At 44.9% G+C, this 26,834-nt stretch overlaps 1 protein-coding gene and 1 non-coding gene across 3 annotated transcripts in view; one reads left to right on the top strand and one right to left on the bottom strand.

Moving 5' to 3' along the window:
- The window catches only part of Smyd4 (SET and MYND domain containing 4), a 54,284-nt gene that overhangs the window by 941 nt on the left and 26,509 nt on the right, over positions 1-26,834 (bottom strand). The window contains exons 4-10 of one of the 2 annotated variants that reach the window (XM_036195084.1): positions 24,392-24,481; positions 20,153-21,314; positions 5,523-5,705; positions 4,702-4,865; positions 1,917-2,064; positions 958-1,074; positions 708-831 (exon numbers count right to left, since the gene is read on the bottom strand). In XM_036195084.1, the coding sequence (XP_036050977.1) occupies positions 708-831; positions 958-1,074; positions 1,917-2,064; positions 4,702-4,865; positions 5,523-5,705; positions 20,153-21,314; positions 24,392-24,481 (1,988 nt within the window). The remainder of the gene's footprint in view (positions 1-707; positions 832-957; positions 1,075-1,916; positions 2,065-4,701; positions 4,866-5,522; positions 5,706-20,152; positions 21,315-24,391; positions 24,482-26,834) is intronic. The other variant, XM_036195085.1, reaches the window with a different exon arrangement.
- On the top strand, positions 17,912-18,017 carry LOC118590461. Its single transcript, XR_004945763.1, has one exon. It is a non-coding gene; the product is annotated as a U6 spliceosomal RNA (small nuclear RNA).

Below are 26,834 nucleotides of genomic sequence, written 5' to 3'. Positions count from 1 at the left end.
ACATGTTTCGCTTCAAGTGATCTCAGTGGCAGCACTGGGCGAAGGACCAGCTAGTGCACTAACTCGCTCTTGTCTTTTGTGGGTGCAGTGCAGGGATGGAACCCAGGGCCTTGGGAATGCTAGGCAAAGGTGCTACCGATTGAGCCATTCCCTCAGCTGCGTTTGCAACCTTCAGAGCAGGGATTCTCAGCCTTGAGGTAACTTGGGTGACTGCACTGTGGAGGCTGTCCTGTGCACTGCAGGTGGGGCCTTCACCCACTAGGTACTGGTAGCATCCTTCAACCCTGACCATCAACACTGTCTCCAGACAATGGCAGCACCATCTGAAGGAGAATTCCTTCTGCGTGAAAACAACTGCTTTAAAAGGAGTAGGATGCAAACTAGGGAAAGGCAGAGGTCCTGGAGTTGAGAGTGGCTGGGAAGCCGAGGGAGGTGTGATTCAACCGTGAGGAATGCTGGCGGCGGGCGAGGCTGCCTGGAAACCCGCCCTGGGAAACTCAGTTCAGATCTAAGAGCTTTCTCCACATCTCTCGGGAGGAAAGTCAAAGCTTAAAGTCTGTCAGCGAGGCGGAGGGCAAGGCTCTGTCCTAAAGAGGAAATAGAAGAGCTTCAACATGCTTACAAGCACTGTAGCAAAAGTCATCCACTGAAGTACCTAGTATAACGCAGAACAGTATGTGCCCTGGCTAGGAAGAGGAAAGACCTACCCATTGAACAAGACTTGGGCCAGTTTGAAGAGCTCATGGCCAGTTTCAACGCTGGATGGCCCATGGCGGGCTTCAACCACACGGACACTCTTCTGGACATGGGCAGCAGACTTTTGCCAGTCTCCTGTGGGAACAGTCTCATTTCAGAAAAGAACCACCATCTGCCCAAGGCTCTCAGGGTGAGGAAAGTAGAATGGAGGGAGAGCCAAGGAGACTGAGCAGGGCCACAAGTGAACAGGAGGCCGCATACCTAAGGCAGCATAGGCCTGGCCCAGGCCATCTTCAATTTCCCCCACAATGGTGTGCTCTGCTGACAAGAAGCTCTCCGCAGCCTCCCGGCATCCCAACAACTGTTGAACGGCTTGCTCTATCAAGTCAAAGGAAAAACACCTCACAATAGACACAGACCTGGACATGAGAGCCCAGATCACATGTTTTCTATTGGCTGGGCCAATGTGGAAATACCCCTTATTTCCCTGAGTCAACAACCCAGCATTCCAGGAAAGCTGTTGTCTCTTATGTTTTCTCTTTTCGTAGAAAAAGGTGCTAGATGAGGCCTCTCCACATTTACTCCAGGCTCCTAACATCCATCCATTTTCCAGTATAACCAGCTCCACAGACCACCTGTAATCATTACTTCTCTTGACTCTAGGCTAAAGGTCAACTTCAAAATCTTGGTTAAAACAGGTGAAATAGAGTCCTACCATGTCGGGGTCTAATAGCAAGTTTCACAAATCCCCTTCTGAAAAGAAGGGATCCCTCTCTCCCTCTCTTTGTGCAGAGGCTAGCTATGTAAGCTCTGCCCCTGAGTCACACACAGCTCAGAGCAGGGTCCACCGTGGCTGAGGGCAGAGAAATTTTCCCCAATGGTCGGTCATCAGGCTGAGAGTTAAGATAAATGACATGGGACTTCCGGGGCCACACAAAGCTCAGGGAAGTCAGAAAGTCTTTCTGGTGCTCAAGGTACTGGAACTATCTATAACAGTTTAAACTATAACAGCTTAAACCATCGGGCACTCTTTCAAGGACACTGGATTACAGCTGGTTAGGGTTTGGTCTCCCTGGCCTATACGGCCATCTTGTGGCTGGTGCTGGGATAATGAAATCCAAGTCCTCAATCACTCACTGAGGACTAGTCTTGAGTGCAAGGTGACAGCAGAATAAACAACAGGGAAGAGGCTGGAGAGCCGAAGCAGGGGTCAGTCTCACCTAGTTCACCATTCCTGAGCAGCTTCTGGGCCCCGCAAACCTGCTGCTGAAGGTCCTGGAGGCGGGAGACCAGGTGGTCCTTGCTGACGGATTCTGTGCAAGATTCGTTGCTGCAGCTCAGCACATCATTTCCCTGTGGAAGCCGGTTCTACCTTATCGCTAAGCCAGAGCAGTTATCAGCACTGCATGTTGCACGCACTCAGCTACAGGGTCACTGACCTGATGGGGAAAGGGGCTCCTGCACTAACACACGGCAAAAAGCCTGAGTGAATTTGGTCTAACAGCAATTCTGGTGGGAGCAGTAGCTGATTCCACTCTGAGATTTCATTTTGGGACAAAAACGATACAGTCTGTAATCCTTTCCACCTCAGCAGCCCCCCTCAGCTCCTTTTGGGAACAGGCTTTTAGATTATGAACATATGTATACTGGTTATTTAAAAAAAAAAGAAGAAAGAAACCCAGTCACAGAAAGCAGGATGTGGTGACACTACTATAACAGTGGCACTTGGGAACCAGAGGCAGAAGATGATGAGTTTGAGGCCAGCCAGGGCTATGTAATGAGTTCTAGCCCATCCTTGGAGGGAGAAGGGAAGAGAGGAAGAAGAACCAAAAGAGAAGAGAGATATGGCTCAAAGGATAGAATCATCTTATTAAGAATCTATTGGAGGGGCTGGAGAGATGGCTCAGAGGTTAAGAGCACTCACTGGCTGTTCTTTCAGAGGACCCAGGTTCAATTCCCAGCACCTACATGGCAGCTCACAATTGTCTGTAACTCTATTTCCAGGGGATCTGACACCTTCACACAGACATACATACAAGTAAAACACTAATGCACAAAAAATAAAAATAAATAAATCATTAAAAAAATAATCTAAGGCTGGGCGATGGTGGCACACGCCTATAATCCCAGCACTCAGGAGGCAGAGGCAGGTGGATCTCTGTGAGTTCGAGGCCAGCCTGGTCTACAGAGCTAGTCCAGGACAGGCTCCAAACCAACAGAGAAACCCTGTCTTGAAAAACCAAAAAACAAAAAACCATCTATTGGCGAAAGCTAGGTGTAGGTTGAAAGACCTGTAAAAACACCAGTATTTGGGAAGTTGAGACAGGGGAATCTCAAGTTTGAGGCCATTGTGGGCTATGAAATGAATTCTAGGCTAGTTGGGTGTGGTGGTTTGAAAGAAAATGGCCCCCAAAGGGAGTGGCACTATTTAGAGGTGTGGCCTTGTTGGAGGCAGTGTGTCACTGTGGGGGTGGGCTTTGAGGTCTCTTTTCTCAAGCTTCAATCAATGTGACAGTTGACTTCCTGTTGCCTCTGTGTCAAGATGTAGGGCTCTCAACTCCAGCACCATATCTGCCCACATGCCACCATGTTCCCCACCATGATGACCTCTGAAACTGTGAGTCATCCCAATGGAATGTTTTCTTTATAAGAGTTGCCATGGTTATGGTGTCTCTTCACAGCAACAGTAAACCTTAACTAAGACATTGGGGATATACAACAAAACCCCTTCTCAAGAGAGCAAGAATGAGGGGAGCTAATACAAAAGGGTGCTAGGCCCCAGCATGGCTGTGCATGACTTTAATCCCAGCACTTGGGAGGCAGAGGGCAGGTGGATCTCTGTGAGTTCCAGGCCAGCCAAGGCTATGCAGTGAGACCCTGCCTAAAACAACAAACAAAACAAAAGTGCTAGGTAAGGCCTCACATTCGACCCTTGGGTGATGATTTTAGCTTCTCAACATAACTAATTACACTTATAGTATTCCTAACAAGAATGCCATCCTCTGGTAGTGGAGAACATTTTTCATCTGGGCAGGACTGCTGAAGACTCCAGTGTCTATGCCATTTTCTGGCAATAGCAGCTCAATTCTCTAAGGACCTATGCTCCCTCTCCCAAGGTCAATGCCCTTAGCTGAGGGGCTCAAATGTGGTTCCTTCCTCTGGGTCAAATGGCTGAAGGAAAACTATCTGGGATGGATTTTCCCAGTTTCTGCATCAATGACACACAATAAGATTTCTGGTCAGACTGACTTTGGACTGGCATACGTTTTCATCCTATTGGGCTGGGTGGACAGGAGGCTGAGGTGTGACAACCATCTTGTCACCATACGAGAGGAGTGTGCTGGTGAGTCTAGCTTAGAGAGAATGAGGTTGGGAAGACAGAAAATCTGGGTGCTGGTGATGCTATCTGAGCCCTTAGATTAAGCTGTATCTGAAACTGTTCTCTGGAATGCTGTTTTATTAGATGGGGTCTCACTTGAGATTGGCCTCAGACTTGAGATCCTTCTGCCTCAGCCTTCTGGGTGCTGGGATTACAGGTGTGAGCCAACTACCAGGTCTGATACAGAATTTTTGATAATTTATTTGAGCAAGTATATTTCTAGTTTTTTTCTTCTACTAGGTCAAAGTTAAGATTTTGTGTCATGGGCTGGCAAGATGGCTCAGAGGTTAAGATTACTGGCTGTTCTTCCAGAGGTCCCGAGTTCAATTCCCAGCAACCACATGATGGCTTACAACCATCTGTAATGAGATCTGGTGCCCTCTTCTGGTGTTCTGCAATGTATACACAATAAATAAATCATAAAAGAAAAGATTTTGTGTCATTTGTAAGGAAAACATTACTAAATCCAACCTGACACTGTGGTTGTTCTCAGGGTTGGGCAACATGTTTAGATGATTTACTAAGATGGAAGTAATAATAGTGCTCTCGATAAACCCCCAGTGGTTTCTCTTAGTGACTCCTTTGGGCTGGAGCACTGACCTCTGGGAACAGTAGAGAAGATTTACCTGCATGAGCGCTCTGCACGTGTTACAACAGAAGGCTTCCCACCTGGGTTCTGCAGCTGCTCTGAGCGTCTCAGTGTGACAGGCTGGACAACTGCAGTCAAAGAAGTACTGAGAACTCAGCTTCCGCTGCCTCTCAGCAACACCCATCCGGCTCTTGTGAGGCCCTGGAGAGAGATCATCCACAGTAACTCTCACATTAACAGAGTCAAAGACTACTCAACAGAGGGGCTGGCATACTCATCATGTTGACTGAAATGGCAGAACTGGGCTGGGGGTCTGGCTCAGTGACAGACACTAGTGTATGTGAGGCTGGGTACTATCCTATCATCTCAAAAGAAACAACACATGGGTAGAAGTGAATAAGCTTCCAAGCTGCTAGGGCAGGAAGAAAAGGAAGCCGAGAAGACGCTCCTAGCCTACTTTCAGGATATGTAGTCTACAGGAATTCAGCATGAGAGACATGGCTCACTGCCCTCAACAGACCTTTTTATTATGGCCAGAAGACCTCTTGGTTTTTGGTTGTTGTTTTTGTTTTTCGAGACAGGGTTTCTCTGTAGCTTTTTGGAGCCTGTCCTGGACTAGCTCTGTAGATTAGGCTGGCCTCGAACTCACAGAGATCCACCTGCCTCTGCCTCGTGAGTGCTGGGATTACAGGCATGTGCCGCCACCACCCGGCCAGAAGACCTTTTTTATTGGCCTAAGGATGCATTGCCTTTTCCAGGAAAAACACAGAGGATGAGCAAAGGCACTGGCTCAGTGCCTGCCCACCTATCCATTACAGAGGGGGTGGGGCAGGGCAGCAGAAAGAAAGGCTGGCTCACCATAGCAGTGCACAATCTCTTGTCCCCTTCTGATGTGCTGTGCTGCCCGGACGGTGGCGACAGTGCCAGTGAAGGACACACTAGTGTTGGGGCTGCAGGAGTGGTTCAGGAGGCTGATAACCGGGAAGACGCCTGTGGCAAGGCGTACCTGCCTGCTCTTGGTAATGATGCTCTCTTTAGACCCTGAAAGTACAAGAACAGAAGGAAATATGCATCAGGACATTTGTCCTGCCCTTACATCTATTCTCAGAAGATGAACTGAGCATCTGGGCCTGAAGCCCATCTGAGTCATGGCTCCGCAGCCGGATCCAATATAAATCGGATGGAACATGAGTCATAGCAAACTCTGGTCCCCAGGAAGCAAAGTGAATGAGTCCATGAAAAGTCCGCTGGAGCCTAACCATTATGCCTGTGTGTCACTCAATAAATCCCAATATTAGAATTTATAAAAAATAATAAAAAAGGGATTATCAGTAGGGAACTTTCTAGAGTTTCATAATGTTCACAGGATGCAGAACCATAGTACCTTTGTGATTATCTCCCCAAGATTTTTAAAGTCTGGGTGCTTTTGTTTAACTGGTCTTTGGTTAGTTATTGGAATAAGTGTCCTAGTTGGTGTTGCATATTTTATATACTTACACAGACTTAGATGTGTATAAGAACCCTCAGCCTTCTTTGCCCTGCCCTTTGTCAAACCTTTCTGGAAGCTGCTCTGCAGTCTCATGTACGCAAACTGCCTGTACTTGCTCCACTGAAGGCAGTCTGACGCCCCAGACAGCCTCTCTGCGGTACACTCAGACAGCTCAGACAGCTACAGATATGGGAGGAGGAAGAGGGGCTCTGGCAGCGACGCTGGTCTGCATGAACTTCCATTCATGCCTATGTGAGTTGTTCACACTCATGTGCACGGCTATGTTCATGTTAGGTTTCTGTTGCCATGGCAAAATCAATTTTAAAAAAGCAAAGGAAAGGTACGCTGACTGATGCATGCTTGTAATCCTAGCATTTGAGAGGCTAGGACAAGAAGATCAGCCTGGGACCCAGAACTGATGCTGGCTCAGACAAAACAAAACAGAATCAAAACCCAACCCAACCAAAACAAGCGAGAGAAGAGGCAGTGGCGAGGTCTCCTTCCACTGTTCCCTGCCTCCCAAAAGTTAGCAGTGGTCAAGGCTTTAGCAAGAGGATCTGTGGATAACAGGTAAGATCCAATCTCTAAATGCTACTTGATTTGGTTATGCAGATTCTCAGGCGAAAGAAGTTCAGAAGCAGAGAACTCACATGTGGGAATATATGGCAAGGTTTTCTGCCAACGGGGAAACAGACAGTAATAGACTAGAGGGGGCAGAGAACTCCTATGTGTGACACAACAGTCCCAGGGCAAACAACACCCCATTCACACTCAAATTTCATCACACGGGGGACATTTCACTTAACCAGAGGCCCCCAGGAGGACTGCATACCTACAAGGGTTTTTCTAATAGCCAAACATATGCCAGGAGTAGTATGATATATGTAAAGTTGGCTACCTAGAAAGGCTTAAACTAAGATCATAGGCTCAGTTTAAGCAAGAGGAAAATCATATTTCCAATAACCTGGTTGAGATGTGAAAACTGATACTTAAAGGGACACAGTTTTCTAAAAACCTGGGAAACTGGGTTGGGGATTTAGCTCAGTGGTAGAGCGCTTGCCTAGCAAGCACAAGGCCCTGGGTTCGATCTTCAGCTAAAAAAAAAAAACAAAAAACAAAAAACAAAAAACAAAAAAACCCAAAACCTGGGAAACTATCAGATCACTGTGCTGTCACTGTACATGTGCCAGGAATCTTAACTAGTTGTTTATCAGAGAAGTAACTGGTCTGGATACAAACGTAATGAACAAAGAAAACACCATGAACCATCATGTAAAAATGTTCTACAAAGGAAAAGTTAAATATAAGAATTATGTTGTTTCTCTGCAGACAATTCTATTATCTGTTGCTATGGGGGACAAGCACAGAACATGTAAATACAATTCGCAGGGAATCCAAATCACTCAATTTTAGTCAATAGTTGTACAAACTGCATTAAAATCTTTCATCAGAGCTTCTCCTACGTGCTCAGCTGATTTGAGTCTGTCTCCTTGCTCCCAATGCCTACCTTCTGGAAGATGTGCTAATGAGCAGTGCAGATGCTAAAAGGTAGGCGGCAGGAAGGAGCAGTACAGGGCACCAACAATTTGTCGTCGGAATAATCAGCGTCTGCATAATTAAAAGTTGACTTGCATTCTCAACTACTGATAACTGGCAGTCTGTATTAGAACAGTTGCTAAAATTTTCTCAGGAAAAACTGACTGCACCACAGTGAGTAATGTGAGTTATTTATAGACCATCCTCGAGCAGAAGTAGGCTCAGGAACTGAGTGGGTGTTGGTGTCAGAGTTGAATGTCTCTCTAATTATTTCTAAAAAATTGAGTATTGATTTTTAAAAATTACTCAATATTTTGCATTAGTCATCTATTAGTGGAGATAATAGGAAGAGAGGGTACGTACGCACCTTATCAACCGAATTTAATGGGTGACATTTTGTATATAAAAATAAGTGTGAGTGATTCTCTAGCAGAAGTGTACCTTGGGTTTAAAAGTGTACTCTGGTACATATCAAATGGGACTCAAGTAGAAAACAACAGAAAGACTCATTTGCATGTCTAGGACACATCTACCCTGATAAATAGTCTGCAAATGAGAAGTGTGTGGAGGTGACCAAGACCAAAGAAATAACCCAAAGGGCAGTTAGCTGATTCCAGACCACAAAGCCTCATCAAGGCTTGTTAGACATGAATCCAGATGCAACACAGATGTGCCCTTCCCACGGGGACAGAACCACACACCCCTCTACCAAGAATATCATCAGCGCCCAGACCTATCCCTGGAGATGGGAACAGAGAGAGGTTTTTGAGGAACTTTGATTAAAAAGAATTTATGCAAAGATTATAGCATACATTTTTATAGGTTTTTGTCAAAGTCTATCCTAGTTAACGCTTTAATCCTTCTTCTGTACCACTAATGAAACAGCTGCTAATGAAATTCAATGAGAACACTAAACTGGGAGGTGTTGGAACCCCAAAGAAACAATAAAAAGGGATATAACGAGATTAGAACTATGAATAGACTAAAACAGAATTAGACAGTAAAAAAATATGAAAGTGAACATTGCTGGTGGCATGTAACTGGTACGACTCACCTGGAGGGCAAATTTGCAGTATGTATCAAGTGCCTTAAACATGTTCCTATGGAAATATTCTTAGCACTTAGATTGTTTCTATTATTAAAAAACCAATTAAATTACAAAAGGAATACATGGTAGTTATGCAAAAATTAGAAAGTGAAAACGACAGAGACCAAGACCGTCATCTAAAGTCCAATTAGCGGGTCCAATGTTTGGATGCGCTGTCTCTGCCGTGGCCCTTCTGGTGCCAGGCATGGAATTATTATTGTTATTATTTGGACAGGATCTTGCTGTGTAGCCCAAGCTAGCCTTGAGTTCACCATCCTCCTGCCTCAGACTCATGAGTATTCAGATTGTAGGCCTGGAACATCATACCTGGTGGACCAAACTTCTAACATAATTTGTGACAAGGACACATGGTGATTTGTAAGTTATTTCTTTTTATATAATATGCCATGGCCATTAAAAAAATTAATCTAAAATGCATTAAAAATGTAATTAAAAAGCAAACCAAGTATCTTAGTTGGGGTTTCTACTGTTGAGATAAAACACCATGACCAAAAGGTACCTGGGGAGGAAAGGGTTGATTTCTTCTTCTCCCCCCCCACCCCCCACCCAAGAGCTGAGAACTGAACCCAGGGCCTTGCACTTGCTAGGCAAGTGCTCTACCACTGAGCTACATCTTCAACTCCGGTTTATTTCTTCTTACAACTCTCAGGTGACATGCCTTCACTAAGGGAAATCAGGGCAGGAATTCAAGGCAGGAACCTGGAGACAGGAACTAAAATGGAAGCCACAGAGGAATGCTACTTCCTGGTTTGCTCAGCCTATTTTTATATACACCACAGAGCACCTGCCCAGGGGTGGTACCACCCCCAGTGATCTGTGCCCTTCCACATCAACCATTAATCAGACTTGCCTACAGGCCAATCTTATGGAGGTATTTTCTCCATTAAGATTCCTTCTTCCAAGACATATCTAGGTGTGCACCAAGTTAACAAAAACTAATCAGGACATCAACAAAATGACTGCCAATCTCATAGACAGAATGGCATCTCGATTTAACTTCTATAGAGTGGGTATAGACTGACCCTTTCTATCATGACAATGTGCTTGCTCATGTGCACTTATAAACATTTCATCAAGAGGCTGTGGGTGTCGCTCAGTTGCTAGGAAGCATGAAGCCCTGTGTTTGATCTCTGACACACACACACACACCCAGAACAAAATAAATGTATGTAGACTGCATGATGTCACAAGTTAAATTCTGCTGGGCATGGTAGTGCATCCCAGCACGTGGGACATGCAGGTAAGAAGGTCATAAGCTCAAGGCCTTCCTCAGCTATGTAAATGAGTTTTAGGCCAGCCTGGGCTACTAGGGACTCTGCCTCAAAAATTTATTTCCAGTTAAGTATTATTATTTTATGTCGATAAGTATTTTGCTTGCATGTATGCAGTGCCTTCAAAGCCAGAAGGTGTCAGATCCCCTGGAAATGGAGTTACACACAGTAGTGACCTGCCATGTGGGTGCTGGGAACTGAATCCAGGTCCTCCGAAAGAGTGGCCAGTGTTTCTAACCCCTGAACTATTGATACAGCTCCTTTAAGTTAAATATTTTAAAAACCAGGAGCTTCTAGAGCTTGAGGAGATGGCTTAGTTGGTAAAATACTTGCTACATAAACATGAGAGCCTGAGCACGCAAGTAAAAATTAGGTATATATTTAATTTTTTCTTATTGTTTTATTATCTGTGTGTGTACATGGCATGGGTGTGGAGGTCAAAGAACAACTTTGGGGAGTCGGTTCTCTCCTTCCATCATGGGGAACCCTGGGATCAAACTCAGGTCATCAGGCTTGGCAGGAGCAAGCTCCTTTACCAGCTGAGCTGTCAAGCTGGCCATTAACAGGTATATATATAAAAATCATACTCTGAACACTACACTTCTTTTCCACTTAGAAATAAATGCTGTACATCTTTCCTTGTAGACTGCCTTTTGTTTGGCTGTTTTTGGCAGACATCACACTCATGATATTCCCCTTCCAGGGTTTGCACCCATCAATCACCCAGTAGTTAGCTTGGTTCCTGGGTGGCTGTGGTAAGCAGGGCTCTAGTGAGCCTATCTGCTGAATTCTGACTGTGGGGATGGCCCTCCGATGCCCTGTCAGTGAGAGAGCAAAACCTATTGCCTTTTCTTAGCATTCATCATGGACTCTTGTAAACATGTTTACTGGTGTCTCCTTATAACCAAAGATAAGACAATGAATGCAGGGGAGCTACAAACGGGAAAGGAGGTCTACACTTCAGCCCTCTCTGGGTATCCCACTTCCAGGAACCGCCATGCGTTCAGCTGTCCAGCTCTTCATTTTTATTCTTTAAAACTATTTTTCTTTGAGACAGGGCCTTACTGTATAGCCTTGGACAGCCTGTAATTCACTATGGAGACCAGGCTGGCCCCAACTCACAAAGATCTACTCGTCTCTGTCTCAAATGCTGGGATTAAAGACATGCACTACCCTGCTTTGTTTATTTTTTGAGACAAGGTCTTGCTATATATCCTACACAGGCTTTCAGTTTGTAATCCTTTTGCTTCATTCTCCCAAATAGTGGGATTACAAGTGTGCTGCCATCATGTCCATCATTGAAGATATAAGTCTTTATATCCTTTGGTGTGTGGATTTATTTGTGTGGTATGAAGCACATGCATACATGTGGAGTCTGGAGGTTGACGTTGGGTGCCCTCATCAAATGTTCTCAGGTGTCTTATTTATTACTAACATGTATATGAGAGTATGGGTGCACATGTGCCATAGCATACACGGGGGAGTCAGTCTGTCCATCTGCTTTCACATAAGCTCCAAGGATGAGACTCAGTGTGTTAGGCAAGTAATTTTACCCCCAGGACCATCTTGTTAGTCCCAACTTACTGTTTTTGACAGATTTTTGTCTGAATCTAGGGTTCACTGATGAGGGCTAGGCTCACTAGGCAGTGAGCTCCAGATGTCTGTCTGCTTCTCCACACCCTGGGAGTACAAACATATATCACCAACATCTAGCTTTTTACATGGGTGCTAGGGATCTGAACTCAGGTCCTCATCTCTCCAGTCCCTTTGAGGCTCCTAATTTTTAAAATTTAATAAAGTTTTTTGGAGACAAGGTCTCATGTAGCCAAGGCTGACTTCAAACTCATTTATATAGCCAAGAAGACTGAACTTTCTCCTCTCTCTGCCTCACAAGTACGGTACGCACCACCACGCCCAGCACGTTTAACTCCTGACTCTCACAAGCTCCATATGCATTTGTTTGGTTTTGCTTGAGAGGGTCTCAGAGTGCAGCCTGGTACTTGCTGGCCTTTGTCTGTCCTTTGGACAGGCCCTGCCACACAGCCCTGACTGGCCTGGGATTTGCTGCAGACCAAGCTGGCCTCAAACCTGTGGCTATTCTCCTGTTTTTGCCTCTTGAGTGCTGGATTAAAGGTGTGTACCACCCATCCAAGCATCCTTACAGACTGGCGCTGTATCTCAGTCTGTTTTTGCCCCCTAGCTTTGAATTTGTGGTCCTCCTTCATCCTTCCCAGTACTGACTATAGTATGCACAACTGTTCCATATTGGCTTTATTTTTGAACATCCATTCCCTTTAAAACTTTATTATTGTTTTTATGTGCATTGGTGCACATATGGGGGTCAGAAGCACTTACATGGTGGCTCACAAACATATGTAACTCCAGTTCCAGGGGATGCAATGCCCTCTTCTGTTCTCCTTGGGTACTAAGCATGCGACTGGCACAAAACCATATATATAGCAAAGTACCCAAACACATAAACTAATAAAATAAAATTTAGGGAGGCAGAGCCAGGTGGATCTCTGTGAGTTCAAGGCCAGCCTGAGTTCCAGGAAAGGCACAAAGATACACAGAGAAACCCTGTCTTGAAAAACAACAAAAAACAAACAAACAAACAAACAAACAATTAAAAAAATTAATAGAGGCTGGAGAGGTAGCTCAGAAGTTAGGAGTACTTGCTACTTTTTCAGAGGACCTGGGTTTGGTCCTACCTACCAATAGTCTGTTACTCCAGTTCCAGGAGATCTGAGACCCTTTTCTGGCCTCTTAAAGCACTGCGTGAAGGTAGTGCACATACACACAGCAGGCAAAACACCCTTATATATAAAGTAAATAACAAAAATACTAAAAATAGGGGCTGGAGAGATGGCTCAGAAGTTAAGAGCACTGGCTGCTCTTCCAGACGTCCTGAGTTCAACTCCCAGCAACCACATGGTAGCTTACAACCATCTGTAGTAAGATCTGATGCCCTCTTCTGCTGTGCAAGCATACATGCAGGTAGAGCACTTGTACATATAAAATAAATAAATAAACCTTAAAAAATATTAAAATAAAATAAAAAGGCCAGGCATAGTAGTGTACACCTTTTTTATTTTTTTATTTTTTTAGTTTTTCAAGACAGGGTTTCTCTGTGTAGCTTTGTGCCTTTCCTGGAACTCACTCTGTAGCCCAGGTTGGCCTTGAACTCACAGTGATCTCTCTGGAGGCAGAGCCAGTCTGTCTACAGAGTGAGTTCCAGGTCAGCCAGGGCTACACCCCTGTCTCAAAATTTAAAAAAGTATTTTATTTTATATGTATGTCTTTATACTGTGTGTGTGAAACCCAGGTTCTTTGCAAGAGTAGTACATGCTTTTATCTGATGAGCCATCTCTCTAGCAACTCCCCAGTCTGTGTGCGTGTGTGCAAGTGTGTGTGTGAGTGTGTGTGCAAGTGTGTGCGCGTGTGTATATGTGTGTGTGTGTGTGTGTGTGCGCGCGCGCGCGCGCGCCTGCCCTAGGAAATGACTTAATTTGAAAGCCCCCTTTCAACTATATTTCTGGCAGACTCTTGTGTATCCCAGGCTGGCCCTGAACTCTCCATACAGTGTAGGGTGACCTTGACCCTTCTCTTGCCATCCCCCCAGTGCTGGGATTACAGGTATGCTCTGCTCTGCTCCTTTTTCTTTTGTAAAATTATGGTCAAATATGCTTCGTCAAAGTTTTGAAGAACTTATAAGGCCTGGTGGCGAATTTCAAAGTAAAAACAAATAGGGCCTGGGCTGTAACTCGGTGTTGAAGTGCTTGCCTGGCATGCATGGGGAAGGCCCTAGGTTCAATACGTAGCACTGAAAAATAATAATTAAAAAAAGTTTTAGGGGTTGGGGATTTAGCTCAGTGGTAGAGCATTTGCCTAGCAAGCGCAAGGCCCTGGGTTCAATCCTCAGCTCCAAAAAAAAAAAAAAAAAAAAAAAGTTTCGAAGGACTCACATGACACATGTGCGTATGGAGGTCAGGGACCACTTCCCCATCAGTCTTCATCTTCTGAAAAGGGTTCTTTCTCTTTGTTCAGGGCATGTATGTCTGCACACTGTGTACATGCAGTGTCCACAGAGGCCAGAAGAGGGCGTGGGATCACCTGGGACTGGAGTTAACAGGGAATAGAATTCCTGGGTGGCTGGGAATAGAATTTAGGACCACTGATTATCTAGTCAGGCCCTAACAGAACTATTTTGTTAACTTGAATTTTTTTTTTTTTTTTTTTTACAAAGTGTTTTTCTACTTCTAGAGCAATTAAGGCAATTTGTATTTTCTAAAAGTTGTGTCTATGTAACATTCTTAAATTAGTATCCAAAAATTATGCAATTTTAAAAGAGGAAGCAGTGATTTGTTATGTTGCCCAGGCTGGCCTGGAGCTTCTGGGCTCCAACGATCCTGACTAAACCTCCCAAGTAGCTGGACTATGGGTATAGACCAGTGTGCTTGTGTTACTTTGTTACAAGCCTGCCTCAGCTTCCTGAGTGCCTAGATTACAGGTGTGCGTCACTGCGCCTGGCTAAAGGTGCTAATCTTTCTGTGGAATTTTTCCTCCCCTACACAGACGACAGACAACGCCCCAATGTCCTCCCTCCCCAACCGTCCCCCTAGAGACTGAGTTCAGGGCCTCACATGGCTGGGTTAGTGCTTACCCACTTGACACACCCCTCACCACTGACCCCTTCAGGCTGCCTCTGAATTCACTGGAGCTCAGGCAGGTCTTGGGTTCAAGATCCTCCTGACTCGGCAGCAGCAAGTGCTGCTTCTTTTTCAGTCCTCACGTATTTAGTTTTATCTGCACAGATGTTTCCTTTGGATTTATGTCTGTGTATTCCATGTATTCCTGGCGCTCAGAGGCCAGAAAACAGTGTTAGATTCCCAGGGAAGTGAGTCACCATGTGGGTGCTGGGAATCAAACTCAGATCCTCTGGAAGGGCAGCCAGTGCTCTGAACCATTGCTTCACTTTTTCAGTAACTGGGAATATAGTGCCTGTGCTACAGGCCCGACTACAGAATTCTCTGACATGCATGAGTATGTGTGACCACAAGTAGCTGGTTGGGCCCAGAGGCTGACACAGGGTGTCTTCCTTGGTTGCACTCCACTTTATTACCTTAGTTTTCGAGATTAGGGTTTTCACTGGTTCACCTATGGTCACTGATTGGCTAGACTGCCTGGGGAGGAAGTGCCTTGGATTCTCCCATCTCTGCCTCCTACTGGTGGGATTATCAGAGCATGCTTCTGCTACATGCAGCTTTTTCTGTGGGTGCTTCAGGTGTGAATTCAGGTCCTCACACTTGCACAGCACACACTTTGCGATGAGCAATTTTCCTGGTATAATTCCTAAACTAGAGAATGTTACTCACTGAGCCACACCCCCGCCCTATCCAGAGACTGTTAGGTTTACCAGATCTCAGTCTATATCAAGAATCTTTAAACTGCAGTCTGTGGCCTAATTCCTACCTATTGCATATTTGTGTGTAGCCTGTGGCCTAATAATGGTTTTCATACTCTGTGTGTGTGTGTGTGCCTGAGTGTGTGTGTGCCTGAGTGTGTGTGTGCCTGAGTGTGTGTGTGAGTGCACACATGTGTAGGGAGGTCAGAGGACAATGTCTGTGTCAGCCTTCATCTTCTACCTTGTGGCAGTTTGAATGTAATTGGCCTCCATAATCTCACAGGGAGTGGCACTGTTAGGAGGTGTGGCTTTGTTAGAGTGGGTGTGGCCTTGTGGAGGAAGTGAGTCACTGTGGGGGTGGGCTTTGAGGTTTCCTATGCTCAGGATACCACCTAGTAAGTCAGTTGACTAACTGTTGCCTGCAAGATGTAGCCCTCTCAGCTCCAGCACCATGTCTGCCTGCACACCACCATACTTCCCATCATGATGACAACGGACTGAACCTCTGAAACTGTAAATGAGCCACCCCAATTAAATGTTTTCCTTTATACGAGTTGCCGTGGTTGGGCTGGAGAGATGGCTCAGAGGTTAAGAGCACTGGCTGCTCTTCCAGAGGTCCTGAGTTCAATTCCCAGCACCCACTCACAGCCATCTATGGTGGGATCTGTTGCCCTCTTCTGGTATAAAGGCGTACATGCAGATTGAGTACTTACATAAAATAAATAGATCTTAAAAAAAAAAAAAAAGAGTTGCCGTGGTCATGGGGCCTCTTCGCAGCAACAGAAAACAGTAAAGCAGGTTCCCTTTACTCTTCAGTGTTGTGTATGCCAAACCAGCTGACCCACGAGCTTTCAGGAGTTCCTCTATTTCTGCCTCCCATCCAGTTATGGGAGCACTGGAACTGCAGTGACCTTACTTCGTCCAGCTCTGGGTGGTTCTGGGAATCCGCACTCGGGTTCATTTTACACACTGAACCATTTTCACAGCCGGGTCTTGGTGTGTTTTAATGTTTAAGTAGTTAAAAACACACCCAGAACAACTCTGAATATGGAAAACTGTAAAAATCGAGATCTCAGTGTCTATGATGCACTTGGACAGAAATCAGGGCAGGCTCACTTTTGTGACTGTGCATTACTCACAGCTGGCTGTTCTCGGGCTACAGGGCAGAGGTGCACAGCTGGAACAAAGCATTCAGCCTGCAAATCCTAAAATGTTATACTATCTGGTGCTTCACGGACTTCTGATCTATGAGATCCAAGTTTTGATAGATAGAGACGGCTACCAAATCCCCAGGCTATTATGTAATCTTGGTTTCTAGAGCCTTAATATATTTGCCCAGTCAAAGTCGGAACGGCACACTAAATTTTCTTACAACAAAGGAGTTTTTACCAAGCTCCTTCTTGTACACTTAACCATTTTTGTTTTATAGATACAATCTCTGTTTCTGAGAGCTAACACTGATAATATATTTCAGTATGGAAAGTCTCCTTCATAAAAATAAAACGTTTTGATTTATTAGATATCTTACTTTGAGTTCTGCTATTTCATATTAACACCAATACCCTGGTTTACTTTGATTCTTGACATGCCCAAATATTGTTACAGCAATCACTTTTGTGAATGGAATACAGAAAGGTCTTAATTTTCTGTTTTCTGATTCACTTAAAAAGAGTGCTTAGCAGGAGAGTTTACCCCCATTTACTTTCCTTCCCCACCCCCCTCGACAGCATCTCACTAGGTAGCCCAGGCTGGCCTAGAGTTCACAGAGATCCACCTGCCTCTGCCTCCTGAATGCTGAGATTAAAGGTGTGCACCCCATGCCTGATTGTCCATTTACATTTTACATGACAGACTCATTTTCATTGATTATCTTTTGCTTTGTGAAAATACAAGATGGCTCAGTGGGTAAAGCACCTGCCATGTTAGCCAGATGCCCTTAGCTTGATCCTGGTACCCATGCTAAGTGGTGGCTGGCATCTGTAAGGTCAACATGCTTAGGGTAAGACGAGAGGTAGAGACAGAAGTTGAATGTATGAAGTTCATGTGTGAAGTACAGGGGCAGAAACAAGAGTGATTCTGCGTCAAAAACAGACAGGAGAGATTCAACCCCTAAGAGCTGTCCCTAACCGTCACACAGCCTCTGTCTTTGTCTGTCTCACACACAGAGGTTTAAAAAGTTTCCCCTAGAATGAATGGTTTATACATTTCAAAATTTACTAGTTCACTGCCCCACTATGTGAACAGTGTTCTTAATTTAAAAACACAGAGGACCTCAGAAACAGAGGAGCAGCCGCTAACATGCAGCGATTTTGGCTATGCCAATATTCATTATTCGGTGTGGGGCGGAGCACACGCCATGTGTGTCTGGAGGGAGAGGACAGCTTGTGTAGAAGCAGCTGGTTCTCTCCTCCACCATGTGGTCCTGAGGCTATAACTCAGGCCCTCAGGCTCTTAGCACATACACTAAAACTGAAGGATACAGAGAAGGTTAGCATGGCCCCTGCGCAGGGATGACACACAAATTTGTGAAGTGTTCCATTTTTATTTTAGCCAGGCAGTGATGGTGCACGCCTTTAATCCCAGCACTTAGGAGGCAGAGGCAGGTGGATCTGAGTTCAAGGCCAGCCTGGTCTACAGAATGAGAGCCAGAACAGCCAGGACTACACAGAGAAATGCTGTCTTAACAAAACCAAAAACCAAACCAAACCAAACCAAAGTGAAACAACTGAGATCCTCAGGCTTAGAGGCAAGCCTGTTCTAGCAGAGCCGTCTCTCTAGCACAGATTTGGATGTTTTTGTAGCATTGGTTCAAAGAGGGAAAGAAGGCAGAAAAGAAAACAGAGACTAACTTGAGATGTGGCTTGACAGGACCATGGGCCACATAACTGCTAGTTTTCAAATTCCATTACTTTAAAATGGGCAAAAGATCCATGTCCCAAAGAATGCCTACATACTGTATAATTTGGCAGCTGAATTAAGATCTACACACACACACACACACACACACACACACACAAAAGGATAGCAAAATCTGGACAATATTACATGGCAAGTCTGAAGAGTAAGCTTCTACAGTTTAGTTAGGCTAACAGAGTGTTAATCTGTCAGTAAATCCTAGGTTTTATCTCCTTTCCTCCCATTTAGCAGAATTAACTTGAAAAGAAGATGAGGAGATGGCCCAGCAGTTAAGAGTACTTGCTGCTCTTTCAGAGGACCTGGTTTGATTCTTAGCACCCACACGGTGCTTCCTAAGTGTCTGTAACTCCAGTTCCAGGAGATCTGATGCCCTCTTCTGTCCTCTACAGACACCAGGCACACAAGTGGTCCCCAGACATACACAAAACACTCATATATATAAAATGAATCTTTTTGCTTGTTTGTTAGTTTGAGATAGGGTCTGTCTATATGTAGTCCTGGAGCTTGCTATGTAGACCAGGCTGGCCTCCAATTCAAAAAGAGCTTCCTGCTTCCCCACCAAATGTTGGTATTAAAGGCCTGTGCCACCACACTAGTCAAAAAACAAAACAAAACAAAACAAAACAAACAAAAAAACTTAAACCGCACTTTCTCCCCCACCCCCCACATATATTTGTGTGATGTTTGTACTTGTCTCTGTGTGGGGGTGTGTGTGAGCTTGCCCATGGAGGCCAGCAACTGATGGTAATTAAGGATTTTCCTCTATCACTCACTCTCCATCATACACACTGATCTTGGGTCTCTCCCTTAAATCCAGGACTCACCAATCCAGCTAGTCTGGTTAGCTAGCTTGCTCCAGGGATCCTGTTTCTGGATTCCCTGTTGCTGGAATCTGTGGCTGCCTGGGTGCTAGGGATCTAAACTCCAGCTCTCATGCGTGCAGAGCAAGTGCATCCCCCACTAAGCCATCTCCCCAGGCTTCAAAGGCATTTCTGACAAAATGAAGATCACTCAGTAAAAACACTGGAGATGGCTGAGGAAGGAAAAGCACCCGCCACTGAGCCTGACCACCTGAGTTAGATCCCCAGGACACACATGGCGGGAGACACTGACTCCTGTGACTGTGACATGCATCGCACAGAGAAAAGACATAAAAGTTTAAAAATACTTCAGTCTTTAAATTTTAATTAGATTACTATTATTATTAACTTTTGGGACAGGATCTCACTATGTATAGTCTTGGCTGATGGGGATCTTGCTATATAGACCCGGCTGGCCTTGAACTGAGAGATCTACTTGCCTTGGTCTCTCAAGTGCTGGGATTAAAGGCATGTGCCACCATGCCTGGCTCCATAAGGTTTTTTTTGAGACAGCGGTTTCTCTGTGGAGCCCTGTTTGTCCTGGAACTCACTCTGTAGACCAGGCTGGCCTTGAATTCAGAGATTCACTTGCCTGGCCCCTAACTGCTGGGATTAAAAGCATGGGCCACCCCCAGCTCTGGCTCCTTATGTTTTTAAGAGACAGGGTCTCATGTACCCAGACTAACCTCAAACTTGCTATACAGCTGAGGCTGTCCTGAACTCCTAATCATTCTGTCTCTGTCTCCCAAGCTCGGATTGCAGAAGTGCACACAAAGTACAAGGATAACAGAAGACAGCGGGGTTTCCTCTCCGGTCACTGACTCACTCGTTCGACGCCAGTCTTCCTTCATAGTTCTGGCCTCCTTAAACACGAGCTCTAGAAAAGCCAGTGGCCCCGTCTCACCTGTGTGCTGCATGGAGGTTATCGCCTGGGCATTGCACTGCAGTTGCAGCATGTGTCGCAGCATGGCTAGTCCCCAAACAGTCAGGTCTGCACACAATCCTGGAGTCTCTGCTTTCCCCCTGGAGGACTTTAAGCTCACGGTTTGGGTCTGCAAGCTGGCTGCTGTGAGGTGCCTGCAGAGTGCAGAGACACTGAGGGCACAGATGAATTTGTGTTCCGGGCTATGGTTTTCAGTGTGAGGCAAAAGGCTGAAGACAGCATTGTAATTACTTTCATACTTCCCATTGGCACTGCATCCAGGAAGGGGGGTTTCACTTTTTTTGTGGTTCTCTTCACTCTCCCCCCGATTTGTATAATCAAATGTCTCAACCAGAGTCTTGTTTCCAGGCAAACAGATGTCTTTGTTAGCAGTCTCATCACAAAGCGCCCTGACAACTCCATCAACATCTTCAAATCTGGTCAGAAGAGTCATCCTCAGGGCAACATGGCAGAAGACCCCAAGCGTGAGAAGCAGGCCCCCTAGAGGACACTCTGTGCTATGGTAGCAGTCCCACGCCTTCTGCATACATTCCTGGCTGCAATACCTGGTATAGCTGCAGCCGCCACAGGGTACTGTCGCCAAAGTGTGCTTCAGACACCGGTGACAGTAGAGGTCTCCATTGGTAACTCTGCTATCCCACTTGTTTTCTAGGCCATGATGCAGTGGTGGCATTTCTCCTGGGTTAAGGACACTTACGAAAGCATCCTCCTTCACCAGGAGTTCTCCTGGGAGAATGTCTTTTGTGGCTACTAGATGGCGTCCTTTCAAAGGGTCTGCGTGTAAGCTGACAGAGCAGGATGCCCCAGAAATCTGTCTGCTCTCTTCCCCCAGGGCCATATCCTCAAAGGCTCTGCTGAGAGCTGCTGGGAAGGTCTCTGGGAGAGTCTCCTTCTCCTGTATCTTCAGTTTCAGATGATGGAGGCTCCTCTGCAGAATTTGATGAGAGGAAGGTACCAGCGTTGGCTTGGCAGCGAGGCTGCTTTCAAGATCAGTGATGGTTTGCCTTGCCTCCTGTAGTCTCCCCAGGTTCACTAGGCATTCTGTCTTCCTCAGCATCACCTTGGGTTGCAGCCTTTCAGGATACCCATGCATGCCTGCTCTCACTATGTCTTGAAGACATGCCTGAAAACAAAAGGGAATTCCAGGATGACTCTTGATGTCTACTCTTTCCTATGTACTGAAAACTGAAAACCCACAGGCACGCAAAGGGTCATAAAAGTGGACAATCTCGATCGAGAGCTTAGGCCTTAATTTACAACCTGTGCTCTGCTTCCTGATCTTTCCCTTTTCTCTCTTCCTCCCTCCCTCCCGCTTCCTTCCCTCTCCCTTCCTTATCTTCCCCTCTTCCCTCTCCTCCTTTCTTCTTTCCTTCCTTATGCTGGGGGCTGATTTCAGCACCTGTGTGACCTTTTCATTGAGTAACTAGTAATACTGTTGAGAGTATTATATCTAATTTTTATTATTGGTCAGTTCTGGGTTTTTTTGTTTGTTTGTTTAAGACAAAGTTTTGCTATAGCTTTGGCTGGCCCAGAACTCTCTCTGTAGACCAGGCTGGCACAAACCCACAGGCCTATCTCTGTCTCCTGACAGAGTGCTGAGATTAAAGATGAAACTTGTCTCACCAAGACCAGCTTAATAGTTTTTTTTTTTTTTCCCAAGATTTATTTATTTTTTATTATAACATTTTGCCTCCATGTAACCTTGCACACCAGAAGAGGGCACCAGATCTCATTATAGATAGCTGTGAGCCACCATGTGGATGCTGGGAATTGAACTCAGGAACTCTGGAAGAACAGTCAGTGCTCTTAACCTCTGAGCCACCTCTCCAGCCCCCTAGTTCTGTTTTTTTGTTTTTCCTTTTTTTTTTTCCTGGTTTTTCGAGACAGGGTTTCTCTGTTTAGCTTTGTGCCTTTCCTGGAATTCTCTTTGGAGACCAGGATGGCCTCGAACTCATAGAGATCTGCCTGGCTCTGCCTCCCGAGTGCTGGGATTAAAGGTGTGTGCCACCACTGCCCGGCCTAGTTCTGTTTTTTTTAAGAGCAAAAAAGTCTTTAGAAAATTAAAGGGAGTCAAGGTAGACTTTGCCAGGTTTGATGGTGCACACCTTTAATTCCAGCATTCTAGAGGCAGAGGACAGTGGATCTCTGTGAGTTTGAGACCAGCATAGTCTACAGAGTGAGTGCCAGGACAGCCAGAGTCAGATTCTTGGATCTTTTTTCTTTTTTTCTTTTTTTTTTTTTTTAAAGATTTATTTATTTACTATGTACACAGAAGAGGGCACTAGATCTCATTACAGATGGTTGTGAGCCACCATGTGGTTGCTGGGAATTGAACTCATGACCTCTGGAAGAGCAGTCTGTGCTCTTAACCTCTGAGCCATCTCTCCAGCGGATCTTTTTTCTTTAGAGAATATTTTGTTATTTTCTATGATCAAATTCATGTAGATAAGACTCTGAATAGCCGGGTGGTGGTGGCGCATGCCTTTAATCCCAGCACTCAGGAGGCAGAGTCAGGTGGATCTCTGTGAGTTCGAGGCCAGCCTGGTCTACAAAGTGAGTTCCAGGAAAGGCACAAAACTACACAGAGAAACCCTGTCTCAAAAAATCAAACCAAACCAAACCAAAGACTGAATATTTAATACAGTGTATTACTTCTATATAAATGGAAAAATTAAGTTTAATGTGTCTAGACCAATATAGCTGTTGATTTCCATACAATGCCAATTTAACATGGTAAACTGGGATGCTGTTTTCCAAAGTTGACAGCACAGCTAAAGCTTCCCCAAATTCAAATTATACACACACACACACACACACACACACACACACATATATGTGTGTGTGTGTGTGTGTACACAGAAGAGGGCACTAGATCTCATTACAGATGGTTGTGAGCCACCATGTATACACATACACACACACACATCCACACTTACAGATACATTAAAAGTCAAATCATAGCAGTGTGTTATGAATTAATAGCAACAGCAGCAGTTTTTCCTGGTTCTGTAGCCATTTGAACAAAATCAGAGACATCCTGCACACTCCATTTAAAAAAAAAAAAAAAGAAATTATAAAATCCCAGATTACTGGATTTTTGTTTTTCAGTTGTTAGCAGCAGCTCTGATTGGACAGTATTAACCATGTAGCCCAGGCTAGCTACAAACACATAGTGTGCCTTGTCCATGTAGGGTTAAAATTGTGTACTGCCATGCCCAGAGAGATTCTTGCTCTTCTAGTTTACCATGAAGGGCAGTGAGTGTGGACATGTGACCACTCAAAGAGCCCTCAATTCCAGTGCATAACTGAATTTATGTAGAATTCCTACATGGATGGGATGATATTTTAGAGCTTGTCCTTAGGCCTTTCTACTACACATTTCAGAGGGCTTATGGGTATCTTCCAAAAACATAGATCTGATTTTTGTCGTTTCCCTGGACACAATGGTCCACCGTTGTTTCTGTTCCTGCTGCAGCAATTACGGGATGAGAAGAAAGGCTTTCACTTTTGTGCTCTCGATGCTTACTGTAGAAGAGCTGTACGAAGAGGGATAATCTTTTTTTCTTTTCTTTTTCCAAGACAGGGTTTCTCTGTAGCTTTGGAACCTGTCCTGGAACTCACTCTGTAGATCAGTCTGGCCTTGAACTCACAGAGATCCATCTGCCTCTGCCTCCCGAGTGCTGGGATCAAAGGCGTGCACCACCACTGTCTGGCCAAGCATTCCTTACTTATTTAATTTCTTCTTTTAAACTGCTATTTTATGTGTATATGTTTTGCCTGCATATATGTCTGTGCACCACATGTCTGCCTGGTACCTGCAGAAGCCAGAAGAGGATGTCAGATCCCCTGGAAATGGAGTTATAGCCCACAATGAGCTGCCATGTGGATGCTGGGAATGAAACCCAGGTCCTCTGGAAGAGCAGCTGGTGCTCTTAACCACTGAACCATCCCTCCTGTCCTCATGCCCTGCTTATTCAGAAGAAACAAACGAACAAGCTGATATCTTGACATACTTGGAATCTAAAGTACTATTAGCAACACATCTGGCTGATCAAGACATTGAGAAGTGCTGGCCTATTGTATCAAGCCCATCCCTATGGACAGTGCCATTGCTTTTTCTTGTCAACTAACACTATTGTTCATGGTCACCTGTGGGAGGTGACACGACTCAGAAGAAACACCAGGTAACTCAGTACTTACTTCATACTGACCCAGATGGAAGAGGGCTGCAGATCGATTGGCATAGCACAGTGAGATACCCTCAGAGTTAGGCCTTGAATGCGACACTCCCTGAAAAACAATGAGCTGGTCAAAAGGACAAATGGGAAATAGCATTTCTAATCTTTTCCTATAATGAGGGATCTACTACTAAGACTTAATGTAATGGGGAAAAAACCTGAACCTCTCTGTTCCAGTTACTTCTCTTTCATTTTTTCCTTTTAGCAAACCTCTGAAGACCAATGAGGAATGAAGATTCCATGCTGAATACAGTAGCACAAGACACAGTTTCTACCACGTCTACCAGTTTGCCTAGGCTGACCTTGAACTCACTCTGTCACTCAGACAGACCAGATCCCACAGCCTCAACTTCCCAAGTAGGTGGGATCGCAGGTCTGTGCCACCAGGTCCAATGCAAACAGACCAAACTCTTAATGTAACTAATGAGTAATAACTCTGGAAGAAACCATGAAGAATCCAAAGTAAAGTTGGAGGAGTCCCTTTCTAACTCCAATAAAAACCCAGATGTTGCTGGGTATGGCGGCACATGCCTTAACCCTGACATCTGGGAAGCGGAGGAAGGAGGATCAGCAGTTCAAAGCCAGCTTCTGCTACAAAGTTTGAGGCTCTGCTTGGCTGTGTGAAACCCAGTCTCAAAATATTAAGGGGGAAAAAAGAGAGAGAAAAAGAAAGAAAAAGAAAAACCACAAAAACAAAACTCTAGAAATCATAAAAGGATAATAAACTTGAATCCATAAGGGCTGGAGGTAGAGTTTAGTGGCCAGGTGCTTGCCTACCATATGGTAAGCTCTGGGTTCCATTTCTAGCATTTTGATAAATACATATACATACACATATACATGTATATATATATATATATATATATATATATATATATGTGAATATATATTGTATCTTATATACATATGTATCCTTTACAACACAAACAAATCAAGGCAATATCAAAACGTAAACACAGCCGGGCCGTGGTGGCGCATGCCTGTAATCCCAGCACTTGGGAGGCAGAGGCAGGTGGATCTCTGAGTTCGAGGCCAGCCTGGTCTACAGAGTGAGATCCAGGACAGGCACCAAAACTACACAGAGAAACCCTGTCTCTAAAAACCAAGAAAAAAAAATTATGTGCATGCATATACATTTGATTTCAGTGTTGGAGGATCTATTGGAGCTGGAGCTACAGGAAGGTGCTGGGAGCCAAAGTCATGTCCTCTTTAAGAGCAGTACAGGGCTGGAGAGATGACTCAGAGGTTAAGAACATTGGCTGTTCTTCCAGAGGTCCTGAGTTCAATTCCCAGCAACCATATGGTGGCTCACAACCATCTGTAATGAGATCTGGCTCCCTCTTCTGGCCTGCAGGGACACATGCAGACAGAACACTGTATACATAATAAATAAGTAAATCTCTTTTTTTAAAAAAAGAGCAGTATATATTTTTAACTGATGAGCCATCTCTTCAGCCTCTCAACCTCAAATTCTTGATCTTCCTGCCTCTATCTCCTAAGGGCAGGGATTATAGGTATGATAATCAAGTCCTGTCCAGTCCTATTTTCTTTCTTTCTTTTTCTTTTTTTTTTTTTTTTTTGAGCAGGGTCTCTCTGTGTAGCCCTGGGTGTCCTGGAACTCACTATGTAGACCAGGCTGGTTTCAAACTCACAGATCCACTTGCCTCTCCCTCTTGAGTCCTAGGATTAAAGGCATGCACTACCACCGCCTGGTTCTCTATTTTTTAAGGGCTAGGATCTAAAAGAGCTGAGGAAGGGCTAGCAATATAGCTTGGTAGTACAACTCCTGCCTAGAATTCGTGAAGACCCGTGTTTGTTTCCTAGCAAATCATGCAAAAGAAAAGGGGTGTGTGTGTTTGAGGGGACAGGACCAGTGAAGAAAAGGAAGAGGGCAGAAGACAGTAAGGGATGAGCAGGCACAATGGCATGCATTATATACATGATGAAGATGTCATAGTGAAGCTCATTCTTTGTATACTGAAAAACGAATGAGCTGGGCATGGTGGTGCACACCTGTACTTCCAATGCTTGAGGAGTGGCGTCAAGAGGATGAGGCTTAGCTGCATAAGAATTTGAGGCTGGGCTGGAGAGATGGCTCAGAGGTTAAGAGCACTGACTGCTCTTCCAGAGTTCCTGAGTTCAATTCCCAGCAACCACATGGTGGCTCACAACCATCTGTAATGAGATCTGGTGCCCTCTTCTGGCCTTCAGTCATACATGCTGTATATATAATAGATAAATAATCTTAAAAACAATATTTAAAGAGTTTGAGGCCAGCTTGGGCCACTATGCTGCCAGACTAGCCTAGGCTCCTGGAGTCACGGCCCTCCTGCCGCAGTTCCCAAGTGACTGGAGGTTAGTGCCGCTGTGCTGGGCTGTTTTTATTCACCTATATACGCCTTACA

The sequence above is a fragment of the Onychomys torridus genome, chromosome 8 (assembly GCF_903995425.1).
Source record: "Onychomys torridus chromosome 8, mOncTor1.1, whole genome shotgun sequence".
In the NCBI taxonomy this organism is placed as follows: Eukaryota; Metazoa; Chordata; class Mammalia; order Rodentia; family Cricetidae; genus Onychomys; species Onychomys torridus.
This window is presented reverse-complemented; position numbering and strand designations above follow the sequence as displayed.